The sequence below is a fragment of the Onychostoma macrolepis genome, chromosome 04 (assembly GCF_012432095.1).
Source record: "Onychostoma macrolepis isolate SWU-2019 chromosome 04, ASM1243209v1, whole genome shotgun sequence".
NCBI classification, from domain to species: Eukaryota; Metazoa; Chordata; class Actinopteri; order Cypriniformes; family Cyprinidae; genus Onychostoma; species Onychostoma macrolepis.
In genome coordinates, this window is record NC_081158.1 from 17487912 (window position 1) to 17504010 (window position 16099).

The following is a 16099-nucleotide window of genomic DNA, read 5'->3' on the forward strand; positions in this document are numbered from 1 at the left end:
GCTTCTAGATTCAAATTATAAGACAAATAATTAAAGCCAAAATATGTGTTTGCTTTTCACAGGTACAGATATGAAACAACAGTGTCACATTTCTCTGCCTCTAATGGTACAGAGAGTATTCTACCATGCTTAACCAATGGGAGTCTTGCACAAGATGAAATTCCCACAGTGGAAATTCAAGCAGGTAAGTTGTTCAACCCTGAACCTGACCCTGAGACAGACCTCAGATAAGATATTAAACCAAAGGGATATGCAACCTTGTTTTTTTTCTTTTCTCTCTTTTGCATAATAATAAACTGATGGCCTTCGCAGGATTAGATCAACAGCCTCTCCAATTAAGTTTCTTCTTCTAAAAAATCCTATATAAAATCTAATAACAGAAATATGAGATAATATGGGTGAATTTTAAATGTTTTGGGTCATGTTTCACCTCATATATTCTTTTTAATTTCCTATTTACTCTTCTCATTTTTGGGTGAAATATAACCCGGGCATATACATTTTATTGTAAGATTTACTATAATACTGTCATGCACGTTCATAAGAAATAACAATCATTCAGAGAAAACATAATTTGAGAAAGTTGAGTTGTGGAATCATTTGTCATGTTTGGCTTGTAATATGATTGTGCTACCCACAATTCCATGCATCATTGATCTGTCACTCTAGTATGCTTATCTGAACTTTGAACTTTGGGAAGCTTAATATATTGGGTTTGATTGCTTTTTATGTAACTGATACACTTGAAATCTACAAAAGTAGACTTTGTTATTTAATTGAGATCCTGATATTGTAGTGTGTTACACAGTTATGTGTGCAGTTGTTCATTTGTGTTGCTTTTGTTTTTGTAGAATGTGAGAGAGCGGCCAGTTCCTCCTTGTGGCTCTATGTGTTTCTTGGGAACATGCTTCGTGGAGTAGGAGAGACACCCGTCATGCCTCTTGGGTTGTCTTATCTGGATGATTTTTCAAGGGAGGAAAACACTGCTCTTTACATGGGTATGATTGATTATCAGTTTTAATCATTATTACCAATTCTGGCATACATTCATGCCTATTAACATCCTGCTAGTTACACTTCAAACCCATTAGATGTCAAAACGCACCAGTTTCACTTTTCCAGTTTTATTTAAATTTTTTATTTTGCTTACTGATCATTATTATATGTATTTGCAGATAATATTATATTTTAAAAATTGAAGAAAAAAAAAACTGTTTCTTAACACACTGAAGTAAATTTTTTAAAATACTTTAAGTGTGCTTTAAAGTACACTCTTTTAACATACTAAAGCATGTGTAAAGAACTTGATTATAATTTTAACAGTAGTATGTTATTCAATATTAAATTCAACGTTAATATTTTTTGAATGTTACAAAAGTGTCATTAAATGTATGTTTTTCATCAAGTTAATAAGAATTGAGAATTAGGATTTTGTATAGGGGGGAGGTGGGGCTTAATTGTCAAAATGTGAGAAATATTATGCAAAATGTCATTTCATTTCTGTTTTTTTTTTTTTTGGTGTGAAATATGATTTGGGCATGTTCTTGACCTCACCCTCTTACTCTTTCTCTTATTAAGATGATTTCAGTGTGAATCAGCATTTTTGTATTGATTGTTTTTTTGTTTGTTTGTTTGTTTGTTTTTTGTTTTTTTTTCTCAGCTATCATACAGACTGTGGGAATAATGGGGCCCATGTTTGGATTCATGTTAGGATCTTTCTGTGCCAAGCTCTACGTGGACATAGGAGCAGTAGACTTAGGTATTAACATGTTTAACCATTGAAGATTGTAAACCTATTTTTGTTGAACTGATAATGGCTCTTTGCTCACTGATCTTACATATGATTATCCCTAGGCTCATGGTTAGAAAATATGAGAAGAAAATATATAAAACAACAAAATGATGATATTTTGTACATTTCTAGAATACATTCCCACTAACCTTTCTTAACATGTTTGATTTATACAAAGTAGCCTTTCTATCTTCAGTTTTACCATGTCATAGTTGCTTGTTGCATGTGAATTATGTGAAAAGTGGATTATGTGAAAAGTCTAATCGATTGGTTCAGTTCACTTCTACTAAGTAGGTTCAAATGTTAAACAGAGCATAACTCTGCAGTAACACATCATTACCTGAAGTTAGTGTAGATCAGGGTTCCTCAATCAAGTTTTCACCGAGGGCCGAATTCTTCCAACAATACCAAGCCAAGGGCCACACACACACACACACACACACACACACACACATACAGTATCTCACAAAAGTGAGTACACTCCTCGCATTTTGGTAATTATTTTAGTATATCTTTCAAGGGACAATACTATAGAAATTAAACTTATTTATATATTTTAGAGTAGTCATTGTGCAACTTGTATAGCAGTAAAGATTTACTGTCCTATAACTCAACATACAGCCATTATTGTCAAAAAAGCTGGCAACAAAAGTGAGTACACCCTACGTGAAAACATCTATATGTCGTTTAACCATGCAAAGCCACATGTCCTATTCATCATGTTCATGAGGCACCTCATGGCAAAGAACGCTGAGGATTAGAATTGTTGCTCTCCACAAAGATGGCCTAAGCTATAAGAAGTTCGGTAACACCCTGAAACTGAGTTACAGTACAGTAGCCAGGGTCATACAGAGGTTTTCCAAGACGGGTTTCACTCAGAACAGGCCTCGCAAGGGTCGATCAAAGAAGTTAGGTCCTCGTGCTGTGCGTCTGGTGCAGAAGCTGGCTTCAAAAAACCGACGCATGAGTGCTGCCAGCATTGCTTAGCGGTTGCAGAAGTGGAAGGTCAGCTTGTCAGTGCTCAGACCATACGCCGCACACTACAACAAGTCAGTTTGCATGGCCGTCGTCCCAGAAGGAAGCCTCTTCTGAAGTTGGCTCACAAAAAAGCCTGCAAACAGTTTGCTGAAGACAACCTCTCTAAGAGCATGAATTACTGGAACCATGTCCTGTGGTCTGATGAGTCTAAGGTAAACTTGTTTGGCTCAGATGGTGTCCAGCATGTGTGGTGACGCGCTGGTGAGGAGTCCCAAGAAAATTGTCTCTTGCCTAAAGTCAAGCATGGTGGTGGTAGCATTATGGTCTGTGGCTGCATGAGTGCTGCTGGTACTGGGGAGCTGTGGCTCATTGAGGGAAACATGGATTCCAACATGTACTGTGACATTCTGAAGCAGAAGATGATGCCCTCCCTTCAGAAACTGGGCTGAACGGCAGTTTTCCAACATAATAATGACCCCAAACACACCGCAAAGATGACAACTGCCTTGCTGATGAAGCTGAAGGTGATGGAGTGGCCAAGTATGTCTCCAGACCTGAACCCTACTGAGCACATGTGGGGCATCTTCAAGCAGAAGGTGGAGAAGCTCCATGTGTCTAACATCCAGCAGCTCCGTGATGTCATTGTGGAGGAGTGGAAGAGGATGCCAGCAACAACCTATTGGTTGAAGATTAAGGCAGTGCTAGATAACAATGCTGCCACTACAAAATATTGACACATGGGACACAGTTCACAGTTCACAGACATGTTCACTTAGGGTGTAGTCTAAAATATATATACGCTAAAATATATCCACGTTAATTTGTGTAGCAGCCTATTGTCCCTTGAGGAGATACAGTATACAAAAATTTGTGCTGAAATGTGAGGGGTGTACTCACTTTTGTAAGATACTGTATATATATATACACACACATATACATATATATAACAATATTCAAATATTGTTGAATAAATATATCTGAATATTATACATTTTTATTTTCTGCGATGTCGCGGCAGCAACAACATACAAAATATGACCGTGATAATCTCAGGTAATGATTATGTGCTTTATTCAATGTTAAAAGTGTCTAATGTGAGTTTGAATATTATTTTGCGTGATCTTTATAGCCATAGTGAAAGCAACAATAGATATTTTTCCTCAGATCTTGAAAATAAATTAAAGCAAACTCGTGGTGCCTTAAAACTGTGAACTGCGAACCAACACGTGTAGCCTATTCCATAACAAAGATGGTATCAGTCACTCACTCGCTCACTCACTCACTCACTCACTCACTCAAAACTGTTCAGTCCGTTCACATTTGAATCATCAATATATATATATTTTTTTTTTTCGATTTTCCATGTCCGCTTTTCTTTTCTTCACACTCGCTATGTTTTTGCTGTTACATTGTATCTACACTGGACACGACAAAGCATTGCAAATCACTTGAACTTTGTGTCTGTATGTCATAAATAGAACGAGGCATCAGCGGGGATTTCTCGTGTCTTGCCGCATCCAGTGTAGACAGCATCACTGATTATAATGGGTTCTATTGTTTAAAGTCGCGTCCGGTGTAGACACAATGTAAGTTAATGTTGCTTTCTGATGCTGCGTTTGAATTTTCATGCCACATTATTTGAAATTAGCGCGGGCCGCCTATTTAGGAACCCTGGTGTAGATCATCATTGTTAATGAATGACATGACTTTATGATAACTAGACCTCTATATAACTGGCTGACCCAGTTACCCTTTGACATAAGGGGTCTTCGGTCATTGTGTTTGTTATGATTTCAAATTATAAATTGTTTTGGCTGATTAATGATTGATTTCTAGCGATTATTGTCGATTTGATTGCACAGACACTATTTAAACTAAACTGAGCTAGACAATGACATCTCTGAATTCAATAATGAAATGCCTTTAACTGAAAATTTAGTGTTTAATCTTATCATTATACATTACTGACACTCTGTCCTCCAATTTTATACTGTTAAGTGCTTTGACACAATCTGTATTATTAAAAGCGCTATATAAATATAAGTGACTTGACTTGACTTGATTAATGAACAAAATGTGCATGTCTGTTTGTTTGTTTTTTTTAGATACCATCACTATCAACCACAAAGACTCACGTTGGGTTGGTGCCTGGTGGCTGGGCTTTTTGTTAACTGGTGGAGTGATGCTACTGGCTGGAATTCCCTTTTGGTTCCTTCCCAAGTCTCTTCCTAAGCAGGGTGAGACTGAAACTGAGAAAAAATCGAATGAGGGCGAGCAGGACCATTTCATTCCCGACAACAACAAACACAGCAATGCTCCTGACAAACCAGCTACAGTTTCCATGGCAGCTCTGGCTAAAGGTGTGCATTTCGTTAAATATTTAATTTTCCATTCATAGCATTTGGTCGAGATATTGAGCATACATGACCCTTGAACTTATGTTAAATCTTCCTCTTGATATGTTCTAGATTTTCTACCATCACTGAAAAAACTCTTCAGCAACACAATTTACCTGCTCCTTCTATGCACTGCATTTGTGCAAGTCAATGGTTTTATAGGAATGATCACATTTAAGCCAAAGTTTATGGAGCAAATTTATGGCCAGTCAGCATCGAAGGCCATATTTTTGATAGGTAGGTTTACATTTACTGCATTTATTTTTGTCTGTTTAATATAAATTTTCACTTTGTTTAAAGACACATAGCGATGCCATGCTACAAAATAAATTTGTAACAAAACAGTTGTAACCCTCTTATTCATACAGTGTTTGCCCACTGACAAAGAAATGATCAGTCTATTATTTTAATGGTAGATTTATTTGAACAGTGAGAGACAGAATAACAACAACAAAAAAAAACAACAGAAAAACGCATTTTAAAAATGTATAAATTGATTTGCATTTTAATGAGTTAAATAAGTATTTGATCCCCTATCAATCAGCAAGATTTCTGGCTCCCAGGTGTCTTTTATACAGGTAATGAGCTGAGATTAGGAGCACTCTCTTAAAGGAAGTGCTCCTAATCTCACTTTTGTTACCTGTATAAAAGACACCTGTCCATAGAAGCAATCAAACAATCAGATTCCAAACTCTCCGCCATGGCCAAAACCAAAGAGCTGTCCAAGGATTTCAGGGACAAGATTGTAGACCTTCACAAGGCCGGAATGGGCTACAAGTCCATCACCAAGCAGTTTGGTGAGAAGGTGACAACAGTTGATGTGATTATTCACAATTGGAAGAAACACAAAATAACTGTCAATCTCCCTCGGTCTGAGGCTCCATAAAAGATCTGACCTCGTGGAGTTTCAATGATCATGAGAACGGTGAGGAATCAGCCCAGAACTACATGGGAGTATCTTGTCAATGATCTCAAGGCAGCTGGGACCATAGTCACCAAGAAAACAATTGGTAACACACTATACAGTGAAGGACTGAAATCCTGCAGCGCCCGCAAGGTCCCCCTGCTCAAGAAAGCACATGTACAGCCCGTCTGAAGTTTGCCAATGAGCATCTGAATGATTCAGAGGATAACTGGGTGAAAGTGTTGTGGTCAGATAAGACCAAAATCGAGCTCTTTGGCATCAACTCAACTTGCCGTGTTTGGAGGAGGAGGAATGCTGCCCATGACCCCAAGAACACCATCCCCACCGTTAAATATGGAGGTGGAAACATTATGCTTTGGGGGTGTTTTTCTGCTAAGGGGACAGGACAACTGCGCCACATTAAAGGGACGATGAACATAGCTCGTCTGTCAGTCGGGCCATCTGATCATTCTGATTGGCTGTTCAGTTGGTGAACCAGTGCACGAGAAAGGTGCAGAACGGACGTGCTACTTGGCCGTCGTGTTTTGAGCGCTTGGTTTGCAGGGCAACTTTGGACCCAGACGCTGCCGACGTGAGCCGACCCCGCAGTCTGCTTTCATCGCCACTAATTCGTCGGCGTCGACTTGGTGTGTTCCGGGCTTTAGGGAAAGTGTGCAGGGGTATCTCAGCACTTAGCTATGTTCTGTCAACCCTGATACTGTTCAGAAGGCACAATCATGTTCAAAACAATTTATGAATTTATGATATGCTCATGGAATGTGTCGAGTCTTTTTTTAAAGTATATTTTAAAAATAAAATGAAACATAAATTAAAATAAATATCTAATTAAAAAAAATAAATAAATAAACAATCATGAAGGTAATCATCTTTTGTCTTTCCAGGCACTATGAATCTACCAGCTGTGGCTTTGGGAATTGTCACTGGTGGGTTTATAATGAAGAAGTTCAAACTGAATGTTCTCGGGGCAACTAAGATCTGCATTGGAACATCTATTCTGGCTTTCTTCACGATGCTTATTCAGTATTTCCTGCAGTGTGACAACACACAAGTGCCTGGGCTTACAGTGTCATATCAAGGGTAAAAAAAAAAAAAAAGTTTACAGTTTATTGTGTTGTTTATCATAATTTTTCTGGCATTTTTTCAATGGAATTGTATCTTTTAACCATGTTCTGTTTGGGTGTAAGGCCACATTCATTTTTAACACCAGTAAGTGTAATTAAACTGAATTTTAAGTGGTTTAATTATTCAATGCATTTCTAATAGGGTTCCACAGGTGTCCTATCAGCAGAATACACTCATTTCTCAATGTAACATGGGTTGCTCCTGCTCTCTTAAACATTGGGATCCCATATGTGCCAGCAATGGCTTGACCTATGCCTCCCCCTGCCTTGCTGGCTGCCAAAGCTCCACTGGTGATGGCAAGAATATGGTAAGCTCTTCTTTCCAGACATCTACATGCCTGTTAGTTAGTGTTAATTTATTTTATTTATCCCTGTAGGGAAATTGAGTTTGCAGCATACACTCGCACAGACATTTGACAATTTCACGTTTGGCAATAGATATTTTTTATAAAATTGCTGATGAATCCAATTAAAAATATCCAGTTCAACTGACCATTCAACTACCACTTAGAGGAAGAAGAAAGATTTAAGAACTTAATTGCTTGGGGAATAAATTATAATTTTAACCTATTTTTTGAACATCTAGGAACACAATATCTTCGACCTGATGGTAACAATTCAAAGGTATACGATAAAGGATGCCTCTTATTATACAAAATGATGTTAGCCTTATTTAACACTCTTTCTTTATATATACTCTCTATGCTCCCTAATTTTGTTCCTGACAATTTACTAGCTGTTATTACCACATTCCCCAGTGATCTCTTCTGGGCCTCAGAGGCATTACCATACCAACAGATCACACAAAATGTCATAATACTTTCAATAAAGGCCCCATAAAACATCAACAACATTCTACTTTGAACATTAAAAGACAGTCATTTCTTTAAAAAGTACATTCTCTGTTGCAGCTTTTTGGTTAAACAGTCTGTCCATGCATCCCACCTAAGCTTATTATCCAACATTATACCAAGGTATTTATAATTTGTTACTATCTGGATTTGTTCCCCGTCAATTAATGTAGGATGGATTACACTTTGTTCTTTCGTTCTAAAATCGATAACCATCTCCTTAGTTTTGGAGATATTTAAGAGGAGATTTGAATTTTTGCACCAAATTAAAAAGAAATCTAAAACAGGCCCATGTTCTTCCTCCCCCTCATGTAAAAGGCTCACTAAAGCAGTGTCATCTGCATACTTTACAATATGTCTGTTATTAAAAGAACTCACACAGGAATTTGTATATAAAATAAATAATAATGGAGATAAAACACATCCCTGGGGAGCACCAACCGAAGTAATCATTTTGTCTGAAATAGATCCTCCCATTTTAACCTGCTGAATTCTAAAACTAAGAAAATTAGTCACCCAGGCAAGCGTCCTACTATCTAATAAAAATTAATTTGCCAAAGTAGTAACTAATATACTGGGAGAAATACAGTTAAAAGCTGATGAGAAATCCACAAACAGAATTTTTGCATGAGTTTTTGGTTTCTCTAAATGTGAATGCAACAGGTGCAGTATAGTTAAAATTGCATCCTCAACCCCTCTGAAGGACTGATATGCAAATTGCAGCGGATCTACAGGATGCTGTGTTTCAGATACTATGTACTTTTTCACTAAATGTTCAAAACACTTCATCACAAGTGATGTAAGTGCTATTGGACGAAAATCATGTAATCCTGAGGGCTTAGGAACTTTTGCCACTGGAATTATTGTAGATGTTTTCCATAAGACAGGAAAAATACCAGAATGATACGATGCTCTAAAAATATCAGTGAAGACCAGCTCTAACTGAACAGCACATTGTTTTAAAACATTTCCGCATATCTTATCTGGGCCTGGACTTTTTTACGATGATTACATTTCCTAAAAATCTGTCTGACCTCGGTTTCATTAATATTAAAACCTACCGAAGGATTTGTGTCAGGAAACCTGAATACCGGAAACCCTGGAAAAGCATCACCACCTCCACTATCAAAACGACAGTAATATGAGTTAAGCTGATTTGCCATCTCCAGCTCCTCACATCCGTGCAGCACCGGAGATGGTTTGCATCTTCTCTTATGGGGTATATTTGTCATATTCGTAATCCCTTGCCACGCGTAGCGAGAGTTACCTTGTGTAAGGGATACCTCTATTTTTTGTTTGTATGTATATTTATCTATTTGTATTTGTCTTTTAATCTCCCTCTGTGTGTCCCTCAGAGCCCCCACATCCTAATTTCTATATGCCTTTCTTTTCTTGTTTATAAGGGTCTTTAAGTTTTTAGACACCCAGGGTTTGTCATTAGGATATACCTTAAAAGTCTTAGTGGGAATAACAGAATCCATACAAAAATTTATATAATCAGTAACTATTTCAACCTGTTCATTAATATCACCTATACTAAAAATATTCCACTCTGTAGATTCACAACACCCCTGAAGAGCCATTTTATCATCATCCCATACTTTAACAGACTTTTCCTGAGGCTTCTCCCTTTCGAGTAGCCTTTGGTGGACAGGACGAAGATAGACCACACTGTGATCAGACGCTCCCATTGGTGGGAGAACCGACGAGATATAAGCATTTTTAACAGTTCCGTAGCACTTATCCGGAGTCTTTTTCCTCCTTGTGGGGCAATCAACATATTAATAATATGTGCACAAACTCTTCTTGGCATCACAATTATTAAAATCATCCATGATAAACTTTGGAGCGTCAGGGGAAATTGTTTCAAGTCTCTGAGATAAATTATAAACAATCTCTTGGGCTTTCTTAGCATTTGCTTTAGGGTGGATATATGTGATAACAATTTGGGGAAACTCCCTTGGTAGATAATAAGGTCGAAGGGAAACGCATAGCAATTCAATGTCCGAAGTACACAAGCTCTCTCTGACCTTGACTGTGCGGCACCAATCCTCCCGAACAAGAAGACATACCACCCCACCTCCACGAGTCTTCCCGGTGATGTCAGGATCCCTGTCGGTCCTAAACAATGCAAAGCCAGCAGGTTCCACCTCGCTGGAGATGACGTTGCTGTCCAGCCATGTCTCAGTAATTGCTAGGACACAGGAATTCCGGTACTCGTGTAGGTAGCGAATATTAGCTGATAATTCATCCATTTTTGGTCGCAAAGATTGCACATTAATGAGGAGGGTTGTAGGCAGGCAAAGTTTATTTTTATCTCAATCGGCAACGAAGGCCTTCTCTGCATCCGCGTTTGTGCTTAGAATGTGCTTTAATGCCCCTCACATTTGATTTAAGATAGTTTGGGATCATATCCACTGCTGTAGAACACTCCATTGAAACAGACTTACAAAGCAATAGTAAGAACTCCCGGTTATATCGAATTTTATTTACGGCGATGCTGCCAGCAGTGTGGTCAAAGTTCAATCCACAGGAAAGATAAATGTTGGGGAACGTCATCAACAGACCAATCAAACTCCATGCTGCATAATCCATGATTAAAAACATCCGCATAAGTAATAAAAAAAAAGTCTTAATTAATTTTTTTTTAAATTGCCACGTGAGAAACGCCGCGGGGCAACCACAGAGCAGCGCCACCGGAAGTGGTATTTATGTTGCTGAATCAGTTTTGCCAACAGACCTCTAGACATTTATAGCTTTTATTTTTTATTTTGTTATTGTGATATATGTGTATCAACAGAGACACATTTGAGTAGACAAAACATAAGAAACCAATGTGAAACTGCAGTCATTTAATGTTTTCTTGTAAAACAGATTTTAGCCATGAAGATTTGTTTGGATTATAGACCAAGGGCTTAGAAATGGTTGTATTTTGATTTTATTAGTTAATGACATTTGCTTCATCAACAGAAAAGTCAGCTGAAGTCAGAGCAAATAATTATATTTATTTATTCTTCAAAAGAACATGTTCTAAAAACTTTTTATGTTTTAAAATTTTATTTTATTATTTTAGGGAGAACCACACAATATATGTAATTACAATGTATGTAGAATGCTGGAACTAGTAGTACTAGAATACTCCTAGAATAGAACTCATATTCTATTCTGTTCTATTCTATATTATTTGCCAAAATCTATATTAGTTATAGACATATATATGTAGACTCTATATTGTGAAATCCTAAAAATAGGGTTCAAAAATCTGAGACCACCGGATGGTAATTATATAATTTTTAATATAAATTAAAAATTTGAGTACAAATTGTACTGAAAAATATATTTGATTTTTCAATGTTTTGGCATTTACTATGTCCCCCTTTTGACAGCAGCTCTCGAGCTGCCATGGACCAGTTTATGTAAACCTGATGATCCATGTAATGCCAGCATGATTTGAGAGTGTTCCAAAGAGCATGTTGTGTGCTTCAATGAAATCTGACCTTTTGTACAAAAAAAAAAAAAAAAAAAAGTGAACATGGTTTGCTTACATTTGATTACTGACCTACAATCAGTGCTAAATATTTGTTTAACCTAAATTTCTTCATTGAAATGTCCAAAATCCTAAAACTTTGTTTCAATGCTAGTTTTTTTTTTTTTTTTTTGTCTTCTTCTTTTTAAGTCCCAGATTTCATATGTATTGTACTCTCAGGCATTTAGACCCTGCTGCATTTGCTGGTATTGTAGTAGTTGACAAAATCTGCCTCTTTCCAAGGTATTCCACAACTGCACCTGTATTGGAGATTCGCCTCTCCCATATGCAAACATGTCAGCAGTGCTGGGCCAGTGCCCTCGCAAGAGTGATTGTGACTACATGTTTAAGTTCTACATGGCGGTGACAGTCATTGGTGCCTTTCTCTCAGCTTGTGGGGCCACACCAGGTTATATTATTGTGCTCAGGTAATGAATCTCCCCAAAAGTGGAACAAAAGACACCTTTGAGAGACTTAATTGTCTGTAAGGAAAACTATGTAATACAGTATGCTGGTCATTATTTGTGCCGATTCATCCTCATGACACAAGACTATGTTTCTTTATTGGTATGCAGTGGTATATTCTGACTGAAGTCAAGTACTAATATACTTCCACCCTGTTAGGGTCAGAGACACAAAACAAAATTAAATTCTATCTTATGGAATCTTTGTTTTGGAACTGAATACAATTTAATTTTGGGTTTAAAAATTAATATATGTCCTCATGACTGCTCTTTCCTTAGATCCATAAATCCAGAACTAAAGTCTTTTGCTCTTGGTTTTTATATGTTGATTGTTCGGACTCTGGGTAAGAAGATCTCTTTCATTCTCTACACAAGATTATTAAACAACAGAAAAAAAAGCTATATTTAGCTGATCTGAGAAACTTTTCTAGGTGGCATTCCCCCTCCAGTTTATTTTGGAGCCTTGATTGACAGGACCTGTCTGAAATGGGGCACAAAACAATGCGGAGGGAGAGGAGCGTGTCGTATCTATGATTCTGGTGCCTTCAGGTTAGTAAACTTACACTGGCACTTGCAGAAATTCAACATTTTCATACACACTTTTCCAAAATACTGGACATACAAAAAAGTTTCATTGGCTAGATGGTCCAATATGTCTGAGTAATGTCTGTATGAAGGCCTGTTCACACCAAGATTGATAAGTATATAGATAATGATAAAAATATGAAAAAATATATAAGTCCACACCTCAACTATAACGACAAAGCACACATCGTTGGAATCCCTTTCAAAACGATTTTTTTTTTTTTTTCAGCTGATAAACGATAAAAACATTGACAGCCAATCAGAATCAATCCTGCTGTAACAAGCTTGAGAATTTAAAGTGGCAGATGAATAAACTAATAAGAATAAACAAACAATATTGTCCACTGGTGTGGATGCTAATAGTTATCTTTATAGTTATCATTCTTGGTGTGAACGAGCCTTAACACCACATAACCACAGTAGCTATGTATTGTAATAATGGAACAATTAAATGTTCTTAAATTTAATTTGATGAAAAGCTACAGTTACCACAGTAATCCTTCTGAAAACATTCACATTCATAGAATCTTGCCATGTATGTGAACCATTTGCAGCTAGCAATTGCAATACAATTAGTGAATAGCTTTATCTAATGTATTAGTGTTTGAAGAAAAATATAGGACAGGTACATGATGGCAAAGGTTATCTGAAGTCTTTATGTGATTACTTGTATGTTGCCACATGGAATTTCGTCATAACTCCAAAGTTGTATTATGCCTCAGTGTTTTTGTTGTTGCAAAACTGTTTTGTTAATGAATGACCAGAAAAATCCTCAGAATCGTTTGAGGGTCTTTTGTTCAAGTTCACTAGCGCCACCATCAGGTCAAAATTGAACTTTTCTGCAACTCTACAACATTTGGTGATACAAACACTGGTGGTGGTTGAAGAGAGACCCCCTCATGATTGTAAAGCTCTTTGGTGTACAGCAATACACAATAAAGTACTATGGTATATATTAAAAAAGCCTAATTTAAAACCCTTTGTTCTAGAAAAGATTTCATTACCGACATGTTGACAGTTTGTAGTCATGAAGTCTACAAAACGTCATACAAAACTTTCACATATATAGAGATTCTTTCTTTCTTTTTTGCCCTGCAGAAACTCTTTCTTGGGTCTTATTTATGGCCTGTATTCCTTATCCTACGTATTGTGGGGAGTCGTGTACATTAGACTGTCTCATCGCGAAAAGAAGCTTGCACTAAAGAACCAATTAAAAGCTCTAGAACAGGATGGCAATGGTGTTTCTGCTGGCAATGGGAATGTATCTTCAGCTATTGTAAAATGCAGCGAAAACCCAGTCCAGGAGACCACTATCTGAAGTTATACTTCCAAATTCAAATCTGTGTATTGCACCAAAAAGTGTTTCAGGAGATTTCCATATCCATGTAAAATGTAAAGACTTTGGCCATGAAATTGTGTTAATTTGTACATTTATTGATTAGATGCTGTTATTTTCTGGATCTAATACAAATATTTGTATTTGTTATTATTTACTGTGTGTTATTTACACATTTAAAGAACAACATTTAAGTAGTATCAGAACTAGAGAGTAATATATTATACTCAAATAAAACATGGTATGGATTATGTGGTTCATCAGACCATAACATTGTTACATAGAATTATCTGTTTTCATATCAGGACATTGTAAGCTCACTGTTTCATAGGAGTTTCTTGTCATGTCACGATGAAATACATTGAGGTCACATATATTGTCACACTTTGTCATTTTTATATGTATATATATATGTTGTTTTGTAAAACCTGCTCAATTTCTGGATGGAACTGTATGCAACTGAAAGTAATGGACAGTATGTAAAGTACATAGAACATTGTGTTTGCCAAAATTACTTATGAACTGTGATTGTGTACTTTATAATACTTAAAAACACTTATGAAGTAAACATGAAGTAAAATAGTAGTAAAAACTTTCTTTTAATTAGTAATATCAGCCAATTTGCATGAACATACCATTACTTTTTATAAAAATGTAATCATTCATTTTGCTAAATTTTGTTGAAATAAATAAAATAAATAAATAATGACTTTCAAGTGTTTTACATGTAGAGTAATAGAACTTGTCTGTGTTGTCTTTCTTCATTATTGTTACAGTAATATCCCTTTTTTTTAAATAGTGGTCAGGGAGTGATATTTTCTACACATGGTTTAACAGGGGTAACAGTCTTTATTGTTCATGTTTCAGTATCTTTTGTTTACAAAGCACAATACTGACTATACATAATATGGAGCAATTTTGACCTGATCTTCAACCGTGTAACATTCAACCCTGAACATTCAGAATGTAACAGGACTAGCATTAAAAATATTCTAAAAACAAATAGTTGATTAACTATCGCAGGAGTCCCCACTGTGATGGAGTTGACAGCTTTTGGGTTTACTATATAAAACCGAAACATTAACAATTTAGGAATAGTTGAATAATTTAAAAATGGGCAATTGTTCTCTCAATAGTTCAGCAATGAAATAAAATAAAATACTAGAAAGGTACTAAAAAGAACTAGTCTGTTTTGACAACATTGTCATATGTACGTGAAACGTTTCAAAATACAAAGGGAAAACTTGTGTAAACATAACCTATAGCTGTCACGAGTTATCTGTGCTAAAGTTTGTTTTGAGCTTGTTTCCATGGTAATTCAGTTCTGAGTAACTTCATGCACCTGTGCCTCTTTTCATTGATTAGTTTTCTCTTGAATACATAGCCCTGAGTTTGTTCTATTGTTTTTCTTGTATACTTTAACCGATTGTTCTGTTTGCGTTTTGCCAGTCTCAGTATTCAAAGTGATTATTTATTTATTTATTTATTTATTTTTCTTAAATTAACTGCAGTCAATAGGTCCTGCTGACCACATTTTTGTTGTTGCTGAAACTGGCCTTTGTGTGGCAATGCATATTTATTATTTTTCGCAAGTAATCCTTCCACAGTCTCCAACAAATGAATAATCATTCAAAAATTGAAATGTTGATGTTTGCGGACACTAAAATGGTTAAACAGCCTATAAAATAATCAAACAGAAAAAAATAATTCTGTTCAGGAATGCGTCCATTGTTAAATCTTAATCCTCAGTTGTATGAGAGCAAAGCTGCTTGGGTGCAAAGCTGCGTCTGTAGTCATACACTGCCCAGGATTATTATACTTTACTAAAACTGTATAAATAAATAAGTAAGTAAATAAATAAAGCAACTTAAACCAGTTGTCAATGAAGCATTTCCCATTTTTATTGAGTCTATATTGAACAAAAATAACTGAAACTGAAAAACAAAATAAAATAAAATAGTATCTCATTAAAAAACATTAAAAAAGCATATATATTAATAGGAAATTCCTCTGGCTTCAAACCATAACTGCAGCAGGGCCACAGCCTGACTAGACTCAGTGGGGTTTACCTGCTGTTTCAGAACATTTTCAAAGCTTTTTTAATGAGGACACAATATCACAGTTC

At 36.3% G+C, this 16099-nt stretch overlaps 1 protein-coding gene across 1 annotated transcript in view; it reads left to right on the forward strand.

Moving 5' to 3' along the window:
• The window catches only part of LOC131539506 (solute carrier organic anion transporter family member 1C1-like), a 30771-nt gene extending 16056 nt beyond the window's left edge, over positions 1-14715 (forward strand). The window contains exons 5-15 of the mRNA XM_058774121.1: positions 63-184; positions 852-998; positions 1661-1759; positions 4876-5130; positions 5239-5403; positions 6973-7168; positions 7355-7520; positions 11833-12017; positions 12333-12397; positions 12485-12602; positions 13737-14715. Coding sequence (XP_058630104.1) covers positions 63-184; positions 852-998; positions 1661-1759; positions 4876-5130; positions 5239-5403; positions 6973-7168; positions 7355-7520; positions 11833-12017; positions 12333-12397; positions 12485-12602; positions 13737-13956 — 1738 coding nt within the window. The 3' untranslated portion in view covers positions 13957-14715. The remainder of the gene's footprint in view (positions 1-62; positions 185-851; positions 999-1660; positions 1760-4875; positions 5131-5238; positions 5404-6972; positions 7169-7354; positions 7521-11832; positions 12018-12332; positions 12398-12484; positions 12603-13736) is intronic.
• The last annotated feature ends 1384 nt before the right edge of the window (positions 14716-16099 follow it).